General features: G+C 45.5%; 2 protein-coding genes across 2 annotated transcripts; both read right to left on the reverse strand.

The window, feature by feature from the left end:
- Nucleotides 1-307: 307 nt before the first annotated feature.
- Nucleotides 308-2,389, reverse strand: SLC39A2 (solute carrier family 39 member 2). Its single transcript, XM_016165521.2, has 4 exons — nt 2,275-2,389; nt 1,955-2,085; nt 1,657-1,707; nt 308-1,234 (listed from the first exon to the last, which is right to left on the reverse strand). The coding sequence occupies exons 1-4, from the start codon at nt 2,387-2,389 to the stop codon at nt 602-604; spliced, it is 930 nt and encodes a 309-aa protein (XP_016021007.2). The 3' UTR covers nt 308-601.
- Nucleotides 2,390-3,576: 1,187 nt separating this feature from the next.
- On the reverse strand, nt 3,577-9,325 carry METTL17 (methyltransferase like 17). The gene is made up of 14 exons (XM_016165635.2): nt 9,195-9,325; nt 8,911-9,064; nt 8,691-8,825; nt 7,711-7,792; nt 7,376-7,457; nt 7,018-7,091; nt 6,472-6,566; nt 6,037-6,107; nt 5,738-5,845; nt 5,406-5,474; nt 4,654-4,704; nt 4,302-4,394; nt 3,898-4,082; nt 3,577-3,825 (listed from the first exon to the last, which is right to left on the reverse strand). Exons 1-14 carry the CDS (start codon nt 9,273-9,275, stop codon nt 3,720-3,722), a joined length of 1,386 nt encoding a protein of 461 aa, XP_016021121.2. The 5' UTR covers nt 9,276-9,325; the 3' UTR covers nt 3,577-3,719.
- Nucleotides 9,326-10,890: the final 1,565 nt, after the last annotated feature.

Here is a 10,890-nt window from a genome sequence, read left to right on the forward strand (position 1 = left end):
TAATAGGTACTGTGAGTAGGGTGGGTATGGTTATTGTAGGAGACAAATCTAGATCCCCATGGTTTCTGTTTTTAAACTTCTTTTCTCTAAATGCTGAAACTCTGGCTTAATATCTAAACACTTGTGATTAAGGTTAGAATTTCAGCAATGCTCCCATGTCTGGCGGGCATAGCTGCAATTACCAAAATGGCTGGAGGCCCTAATTCCAGAAGAAAAGAGTGCATCTAACACTCACCCTCCCCACTCCCCATTCCCCAGGCAGCTCTTAGGCAACCTGAAGAAATGAAGTACAGCATGGTTGAAGGGGAAGGGTAAAATGGACATTTTATTACATATGGTAGCAAAAATGGGATGGGTCAAATCTGGAGTGATGGTCTTTATATCAATTCTCCAATGTATAAGAGACATAAATAAACATCTTTTTCTCAGTCGTGGATGAGCAATGGGATCTCATATAGGAAAAGCTGGGGCCGTTCATGGGGGATGATGCCTAGTAAATGCCACTTAGTCTCACTGAAGATGTCTGAAGGCCAAAGCCATTTGGGAGGTGCCTCCTGGGGCGATCATTCTAGAAGAGTCTGTCAGAGAAGTCAGGAATCTCTCAGGCCCACAATGCAATGAGGGCCATGAAGGCAAAACCAGCGGCTACACAGCCCCACTTGGCCAGAGGGGCTTCAGGACCAGCCAGCTCCCGGGGCAGAATTTCTAGGAAGGTGACATACAGGAAGGTGCCAGCTGCCACACCCTCTAACACAGCCTGGGCTAAGCCTCGTGCCCCTTCAGAGTCTCCTCCAGCCACAGCCATCCCTAGGGCTAGGCCCAGGGGGGACATGAGCGCGAACAACAGTATGGAGAACACGGCCCATCGGGACTCAGTGCCTGTCTGCACTAGCCGCAGTCCCACACCGAACACTACGAGCCCCTTGTGAGCCAGGACGGCAAGACAGAGCTGCACGGTAGCTGCTACTGTTGTCTGCAGCCCCACAGCTAGACCTTCAAACACCGAGTGGAAGGAGAGCGAGAGCAGGAGGATGAGGGCCCGAAAGGGGCTGCGCGCGGGTGAGGGCAGAGGGCCGTGGCTGTGGAATCCGAGCACATGAGCCCCCCCGCATTCCTCCTCCTGCACTTTGGATCCTCCAGCAGCTCCAGGACAGCACTGCAGTGCCAGCGACTCCATAAAGAAGACCAAGAAGAAGCCCAGGGAGATGACGAGCTCTCCGTAGGGATAGTCCATCTGGGAACAGAGAGAGGGGCTGTGAGACGGCAAAGGAAGGAAGGAGGTGCAATGGATGGACTGAGGAGAATGGGAAATGTGGGACTAGAACGTAAAAAAGGGTCAGGAATAAAGCCCAGAGGAGATATGAACATGTGACAACAAGGTACCAGAGGACCAAGGGATACAGCGTCAGCAGGATTAGAAATAGGGGAAAAGATGCGAAGCATGTCAAAGAGTGCAGAGAAGGAGTGCAAGAGTAAAGCAAGAGCTTAGTCTGGGGTTCCATAAACCCAAAAGGATCGGGTTGGCTCCTCCTACAGTGTCCGAGCTGAGGAGTAGATCCTGGTATTTCTCATGTTCTCCTCCCTAAAGGGTCTGGGGGCCAGAGGAGTCTCTGGTTCTCCTCATCATCCAGGTAGGGGCTGGTGGGAGATACTTACGTAAGCTGAATCAGCATCACCAGAAAAATTTCCCTCACTTTCTGTCCTGTTCTATGGAAGAAAAAGCAGAAATTAGATGAAGGATGGAGCAGCTCAGTTTCCTGTCCTGTCCCTTCGGCTCCTCTGCTTTCTCCAAAGCCCAGTCTGACCTCTTGTCATCATTCCACACAGCACAGGAGCTGTCATCTTCTCTCGTTCCACCCAGGAGTCATGTCTTTGGCTCCATCACTTTCTCCTCTTTCTTCCCTTGGTTCTGTTCATCACTCTGGCCTCCCAGCCCTGATACTCAGCTGCTCACCTGCATCTCAAATTTCTGGATTTCTGATTCCATTCCCTCCAGAGCTTCAGCAGTCATGTGCATGAGCCCTGCTCCCAGGAAAACACCAGCAGAAATGCAGCCCAGGAGGCTGAGGACCCGGCGGTGACGACCTAATGAAAAGCAGGAGTTACAATCCAGTCAGCAATGAGGAGATAGACAAAGATGACTAAAGAGCAACAGGCAGCACCCAACATCCCAAGCTTGGGGATGGCGAGAGAATCAGAGCAAGGTGTCAGGACAAAGTGACAGGGTTGAAATCAGACCCGTGTTATGCGGATGAAGATACAGAAGGGCTGTACCTGTGGCCGCCTCGATCTGGAACCATTTGAAGCAGATGGGAATAAGGCCACAGACCAGGGTGAGAGCCAGCAGGGCAAACAGGCAGCCAATTTTCACTCCTAGTAGTGGCTCCATCCTTGGGCCTCAGAATGACAAATGGAGCTACAAGCTTTGGGGCAAGAGTGGCCAAAGCTGCAGTGTCCACTCCTGCGATTGAGGAAGCTGTTGGGATCCTGTTTGGTGCTGCCTCTGGTTACACAGCCTTGCATAGCTGACTGGGGCCCTGCCCCAGCTTCCCGCCCTCCCCCAAGAAGGCCCCTCCCCTGGCTCACACTGAAACCAGAAACTCCAGACTCCCTCCCTGTTAGGCACAGCCCTGTGCTCTGTCTTCTCTTCTTCAAGCCATGACTAATCCAAGGGCTGTGGAGTGTCTTGGTTCATGCCCAGGGATGGTCTAATCCAAAATGGGACAGTCTGTGTTAGCTTCTCCTCAGCTGTTTCATGCTGGGGACAATCTGGTCCTGCCTCACTTGGGACATTTGATCTAAGCCTTCCACATCCTCTGCACCCTAACCCAAGTTTTACGGGCTGCTATGCTGATACCTGAACCATACCCTTTCAAAGAGGATTTGGGGCCATCTGGGTTTAGAGGAGGTGGGGCGGAGGGCCGGTCCTGCCACCACTCTGTGGGAACAGGTAGATGAGGGGACTCCTCTTTTCTGTAACCCCAGAAAAGTAGCTCCAGGTATGGAAATTTCCAATATTGCAATGTTGTTACTGGTACAACTTCTGACTGCCTATTTCCTGATATATACTGTGGGAGAGCGACTAAATTTTAATACAAAGAATGTTGCTCTAGCTCTGAAAACAGCAAGGCCTACCGGACAACTGAGAAATGAACCAGGTAAACTAGAGGATCCTGGACATGCATGGGTGAAATGGAAGATGCAGTTCTGATGGGGATCAATTCTTGAGGAAAATGTATGACGCAAACTGAGGGAACCGATGAACCCTGAGAAAGACAAAAGGAAAGAGAGAAAAAGCTAGAGGCTAGGCAGCTGCTGGTTCCCTATTCAGGTGGCCTAACAACCCTGAGACCCGTTGAGCCAGTTCTCAGAGTGCTGGGGGCGGCTTTCCCCACTACTCCAGGTTACCTCCCTGGGAAATCCAGGTCTCTGGTGGAAGCAGTATTCTTACAGCAGAGGGCGAGCTTGAGATTTGTGTGGGAAGATAAGATAGGCATGGAAAGTCTGAGGATTCATTTCATCACAGGCCAGGCCATGATGACCCACCTCTATACCCTTCAAGAATCACAAGATCCATTTCCATTCTTTGAAAACTTTTGTTTATTATTATTAAAACCTCAAAGACAGATACTTAGGGGTCCCAGCGCTCCCATCCTGGATACCAGGTAGCTTTAGCCTTGGCAAGTACGATAGAAGAAAACTCTTATTACATATCCTTGTCAGCTCTCAGGTGGATCTTCAGCAGAGGATGGAGGAAGCTCAGATGGTGTGGTCACAGGTAAAAGATCTCCCCAGGAGCTGACACGGGCACAGCGATACAAATCCCTATGGGACAGAGGTCACCGTGGGCTGCAGGTTTCTGACACCTCCCACTCATTTTGATCACAACTTCTATACCTGCCATGGCGGCGGGCTGTGATCACAGCATGCTGCATATGCCCATCTGGACAACACAGGTGACAATGCACATGGCGTGGCCGTTTAAGGACAGGCTGAGTGATCCGGGGCCAGCGATTAGCCTCCTCTGGACACCCCCGGGCAAGGATTACCATTGAGAACTTTTCCTCCTTTGGCTGCTTGTTCTAAGATAAGGATAGAGAGACTGTTTGGAGGAAAAAGATATGGGAAAAAGAAAATCTGACCCCCATTCCTGCAGCCCTTTTAATGTTCTACATCACACACATTGAGGCCCTAAAATTTCCAAGCTATTCTCTAATTTCCCAACTCCTCCCACCTGATCCTTTTCTATCCTGCTTTCCCAGGCTATCTTCTCTCTGCCACAATATTCCCAGGGTACATACCCAGTTGAAGGGGATAGGATGGTAAGCCTGAGAAAAGCTACAGGCCAGGGGCTTAGAGGCTGTCAAATGCGGACAAGGAAGTTCATGGGGACACTGTAAATACACATAAAAGACATGAGGTAAGATAAAAGACCACAGATCATAAAACTAAAAAACAGAGTTAAATGTTCAGGAAGGGCTAGGCATAAGGGAGCACAGGAGCAGGGGGTAGGGAGAGAAGGGCAACCACTAAGAAATTAAAAAGGGACACATAACAGGGGAGGGTGGGTGGCTTAGTTTTATACTCTCACTTGTCCTCGATACAGCTGAGCTCAGATCTTCGAGAGCTGGGAAAGGCAGAAGTAATACTCACCGGGGCAAAGACAAAACCGGGTTGAGAGTCCAGAGGTGACTTCTCCTTTCCCTGAAATAAAAAAAAAAATCAAAAAAATTAAGCTGAGCCTGAGGGGTCTATACCCACAAGTCAATCTCTGTACTCAGTCAATTGAGGATTCCTTTAGCATTCAATTCTGGTAATTATTAACTATGTTCTTTGAATTAAGTTGGCAGTTTCTCTAATACTCCAAACAAAAAACTTTCTCTTTGCACCAAGAAAGACAGGAACTTGGCACATAGGATGGTGCTCTCCTTGTCGGCAACTCTACTCTCAAAAAAATCCCACTCCAGGACAATTACATTTATGATTATACACTGACTCATGCTATTCCAGAGCGATAAGGTTTTTGGCTCAGCAATGTCCCAGATCAGGGGTCAGCAAACTTTTTAAAAAAGGCCCAGAGAGTAAGCAAAATATGTTTCTGTCTGTTATTCAACTGCCATTTGTACTGTGCAAGTAGCCATACACAACAGACACTTGAATAAGCCTGGCTCATATAAACACAGATGGCAGGCCAGATTTGATCCACAGGCCCTACTTTGCCAACCACTACTTACCTATATCATAATGACTTTACATGTCTACTATCCTGAGTTGCCCTTACCATTGTATGACAGTCTTTTCAGTTTTCATGGGAGTACCAGTAATTGGTGACAGAGGTGATGGTGGTGGTTGGGGGTGGGCGTTGGGGGAGGGTTGGGGAAGAGGGAGAAGGGAAATACTCTTACCTTAAGGACCAGGTCCCTGGCTTCCATGAGAAGGCGGTGCCCAGCTTTTGTACCATTTTCCACCAGTATCTGTTCACAAAGGGGAAAACAAGCAGAAGCCCTGAATCACGTGAAAACATCCATGTCAGCAGCTCTGTAAGAGCATTCAGATGGAAAAGTAATCCTAAAGGAAATGACATTATATATAAGTTGGGGATGGAGAGCCTAAAAGAAGGGCAAAGGAATCTATGCTAGAGAGAAATGTATGAAGACAAGCTCCAATGAAGAGAAGGAAAGGCATGGGACTCATGAAGCTGCTTTAAAGTTTGAAGGGAAAAGGAATTTCAACTTACTAGAAAATCACTTGTCTTGCGCCACAAAGTTTGGACTACTTCAGTGCGGTCAGCTTTGCTGGGCAGCTCACTTAGGGAAAAGGCAGATACCACCACATTGAACTGTACCTGAGGACCAAGACAAGGAACATGACAGACCTGACATATCCCCCTTCTAAGAGCACAACAAAGTTCTATATTTCTAAATTTCCTCTGCTGTCTTTTATCTTCTAACACTCAATACTGGGTTGTGGAGCTGAGGCCAAAGTTTTCTATCTGCCAAATTCCACATTTAGCATACTCTATCCATTGCTACTTGCCTTGGGTGATACAGGTAGAAACTGTCTGAAAAAGACACCTGGAACATAAGGCTCCCCAGATTCTGAACCACCTGTGGAGGAAAGGAGAGATGTGGCAACTATGAGTATAGGTATAAACTGAAGTGATATCCTGATAAGAAACATGCCCCTGAGAATTAAAAAACTGCTAAGTGAGAGTGAGATGCAATAGGGTAAGCAAACATTAAAAAGAACAGGAAGAATATTGGGTCATCTGTCCTGTTAATTTTACCCAACCCATCCACAGTCCAGCAAAGGCCTCCACCACCCTCTGCTCGACCATAATAATGGAAGATGACACACATCTTTAACTTTTTGTCTTCTCCTTTACTCCCAATAAAACACCCCTTCTAGTAATTTCTTTGCTTTCTTAACTACTTCAGCTACGGATAGCCCTTTCTTATACCTTGTCCTCACCTTTCAATAGCTTTTCTGCCAAATCCAACATGGCAGCTGAACTGTCCACACACATATATTCACGTAGGCTCTGGCCCCAAATACTATGAGCAGCCCTAAGATGGCAAAATATAAATCACCAATTCTCATGACAAAGGGTCATTCCTATAAGAGACTCCTTTACCCCTAACCCCACCACTGGCAAAAATGAACGTTATGTTAAAATAGTTGGAAAAACGAACAATGTTATTTTCTTATTTCGTTTATAACTCCTTAAAAAATTGACTCAAAAAAACGGCTTGTAAGTAAAAATATTTTGATAATATGTAAAACTTATGTCCTACATTTCTTACTTTTTTTATCTTTCTAAACATGGGTCTATCCCTTTTCACTTGACATTTAGGTTTTGGCCCTAATCCATATACCTTCTCATGCGTCACCTAACCTGAGAGAGAAAACATTCTTTTTCTCAACTTTCCTATTCTTCCTCTGGTTCTCCAGTCTCTTGAGGTTGGCATAAGCATGGCTCTTTAAAGCTAGAATGGATGGAGATAGAGGGATACTTACCAGGTGACAGAACCAGTACCTGACCCAAAGTCCATCAAGGTTTGTGGTTGGAACTCTGGAATTCGAGTCTGGATCTGAAGAAATAATATAATATCACACAGTAGGATAAGCAGACATTTATTTAGGGCCTTGGTAAATATGAATTAGGAGACCGTCACAAAGGAGACGTGAATCGCTTTTGATAGTCAGTGTAAATACTTTATAGAACAGAAAGCTTCTAAACCTTTCTTGGGTCACAAAATCCTTTCAGCGGATAAAGAGAGCCTTTTGTCCCAAGAATCTTACTCCAGAAGACTACTTTATTGAATAAGGGAACTGATGGTAAAAGGGTTCAGGTGGGAAGCTGAGGAACTTTCACCTCATGGAATGCCCTGGAGACTGCTGCAAAGCCACCATCCAGTCTTGCTGCCATATACACCAGGCTGAGTCCCTCATTGTAGCTGCCAAAAAAATCACAGAGTCATACCCACTGGGAAATAACCTCTATCCCATAGCTGCCTCTAGATTTAGGAAATGAAATCTTTGGAAAGGCTCTTCCACATCAGTACTTTCACTCCTTAACACAGAATAGTCCTGTGGAGCCTTATAAACCACGTGGCTTTTTCAAACACAAAATTGTGTCATTGTACTTCTCCAACTCTCCTTCAAAAGTCAAACTTTTCTTTTTTCTGTAGCCCTTCTAGTCCCCCTTACCTCAGTTCTTGCCAATGGTACGTAGTTTTACGTAAGGCATGCAGTACTGCTTTACGAAGTTTCTCCTCTGTCTGAGATAAGTCTGGAGTGAGAACAAGGACTGGAAGTGAGGACCTAGGAAGAATAGGGCTCAGATCCAATATTTGAATTTAGTGCCTGCCCATTTATCCCCAACCCCCATCTGGGAAAAGCCTCAAAGCTAAATAGAGAAGCCAAACCTAGAGAAAAACTTCAGGTAAGAATAACTACCAACACCACTACCAATGGAGTGTATCAGATATTATTTTGCCTCTAAGAATAGTTTATTCAACTCAACCCACCCCATCCCACAGCTTTTGTTCTATATTAAAGGGAAGTGTGGTCAAGATTTAAAAATAAGATAAGGACAGTATTTTGTGGATTTCCTTATTTCCCCACAACTTAACTTATGAAACCTCCAATGTTCCTATAGGGAGGAAAAGAGCTTGGAAATCTTAAGACTCATGACTGTGTTTGGTTCAGTACTATTTTACCTACTGAGTGCCTACTATGAGCCAGGCACTGTGGGAAATATAGGGAATACAAGATAAATAAAAGGCAGGTCTGTAATATGAAGGAGCTGACAATCATGAAACAACGTGATGAATTATACTTATTCTCTGATCCCTGAAAAAGGTTAAGTACTGGACAGGGGGCCATACAGGGACTTTATTTCAGGTGAACAAAAACTCAAGACGGTCCTAATACAGTGGATTTGTAGAAACAAAAAGATCTAGATTTCAGCACAATACTAAACAATTGTTGACCTTCACCAAAACCCCAAGGACAACATCTGAAATAAACTATCTTCTCTTAGTAAAGCATCATTGTAATAACTGCTCTGTCCAGAAAGTCAAATAAGAAATTGTAGTATCTATTTGAGAAACTAAAATTATTTCTTACTTTTCATTTCCCATTGATATTTCAATTTGACCCAGTTTTTAATTATTCTTAAACCCTACCTGCGTTTTCCAGGAATTTTTTCTCAAGGTGCACAGCCCGTCTTTGTAACTCCTCTGGCTCTATGGGTAAATGTCGGCTCCAGAGATAATTGGTCAGTGCTTGCACCTGCTTCTCCACATTGGGCACTGAGCATTCTATGGACCAAAGATGAAAAGCGCTATCAGTTGCTTGCGGGCCCAGTTGCCGCTTCTTCGGCCTTCCCTTCCAACCATTACTCACCGAGCAGCAGTAACTGCGCGGTGTCAGTCAGTGCTTGGGGCAGCCGCAAGCGTGGTAACTGCATGATGCCAGGGTGCCGGCGATGGGGCTTCTTTCCCAGAAAATCAGACTTGTTATCCACCTGGGATACGCCGGGCACAAGGGCGGCGAGAGCCTGCAGGCGGGGAAAGAAAAGCTGATTGCAGGGCAGAAGGTAAAGTTGGAGGCGCTCGTGAAGGGAGAGGCGCTCCTCCTCCGAACGGAGATCCAGAGTCTCTCCAAGAGCAGAAATAGCAGACACTCACCCGGGACGGGGGAGCTACACCAAGGCTGCGGCGGCATCTGCCTAAAATCCATAGATACCTCGGTCCGCTAGTGGTCGCCATGGCGCCGGAGACGAACCGGAAACGGAAATTCAGGTGCCTATGACCCTCAGTCTCGCCGCGGCGAACATCCTCTGTCGACTGTCGGCTTGGCGCAGTATCAGCCAATGAGGAGAGCGAGTGCATTCTAGTAGCCAATAAACAGTCGTTATGTAAATTACTTGGAGGGCGAGCGTGCGTGAATGAGACTTGGACTTCAGTTCCGACGTAACCAGCGGGAAGTGGGGTGGACTCAAGGCTTTGTTGGGACTGGTCTCGGCGTCCAGAAGTCAAGGGATGGGCGGACCCTTTCCGGGGTCTCTAGGAATGCACGGTAGACAGGCAGACAATTTCCTGGATGTGTTAAGTCCCTTGCGTTCCCTTGATTTTCTGGAGAACGTTGAAGTCTTGGGGTTTTCCCCCTTATGCGAAAAGGGGGATGGGGTGGGGGAAATGCAGTAACCGAAAATGAGATAAAAACCAGATTTAGGCGACCGAAGAGAATGAAAATTAATAGTTAACAGATTTAATGTTTTTTACATTTTAGTGTTTCTTCATATTAAAGCGATTTTCTTAGATATATTGCTAACGCACAGAACTTTATGTGCCAGATACTGTGGCAAGCACCTTTACATATTACTTCATTTAATCCCCACAATCCTATAAGATAGGTTCTACTGTTAACCCCATTTTGCAGCTGAGGAAAGTTTAGTCTTCAGGTGGTTAAATGCCACGCCCAAGATCAGGAAGTTCCTTAGGTGAAAACTAGCTTTAAACTTAGCCTCGCTCTTAAGCTTCACCTTTAAGCATATGCCCTATTGCATATTGTTGGTATCTGGAATGCAGGTTAGCAAATTAAGAACAATGTGCTAAATGTCCTGAAATGTTAAATTAGCATGTAGCATTAAAATGAATTTACTGTGCTGTAACCTATTGATTCCTATAGCAAACACATTAGTCAACTGTGGTATATCTTAATCTGGTGACTGGATGGGTAAAAGTATTGCATTTAGTATAACTTCAAGAGTCTAAGTATGATAATTATGGGGTAAAATATAGGGAAGTATATCAGTTGGAGAGTTAGATGTCAGGTTTGTATTTAGAGTATTGAGCTTTGATTTGAATAAAAGAGGCCTTTGCTTTATAATCTAAATGTTCTGGATGGAGACTTGAGGGGTGCTTAGGACAGCTGTTGTAAATTCCCCACTTGCTGCTCTCTTCCCTTTCAGGTTCACCATCCCCCCACCTCTGCATGCCCCACTTTGATTCACACTGCCACATTTAGCTTCATCTCTTGCAACACTTTGCTTTTACTTTAAATTACTGGCTCAAGTACAGTTGTCCCCCAGTATCTATAGGGAATTGGTTCCAGGACCCCCATGAATACCAAAATTCTTCATGCTCAAGTCCCTTATATGTAATCTAGGCAAATTCTCCTGTTTACTTTATCTCTAGATTACTTATAATACCTAATACAATGTAAATGCTATGTAAATAGTTGCTAAACTGTATTGTTTAGGGATTAACTTTCTGAAAAATTTTTTTCAAATATTTTTGATTTCTGGTTGGTTGAACCCACACTTGTGGAGCCCATGGATGTGGAGGACTGATAATATTAGCAAAATAAAATATCCTTGTC

This window comes from Rousettus aegyptiacus, unplaced genomic scaffold, assembly GCF_014176215.1.
Source record: "Rousettus aegyptiacus isolate mRouAeg1 unplaced genomic scaffold, mRouAeg1.p scaffold_m13_p_3, whole genome shotgun sequence".
Lineage (NCBI taxonomy): Eukaryota > Metazoa > Chordata > Mammalia > Chiroptera > Pteropodidae > Rousettus > Rousettus aegyptiacus.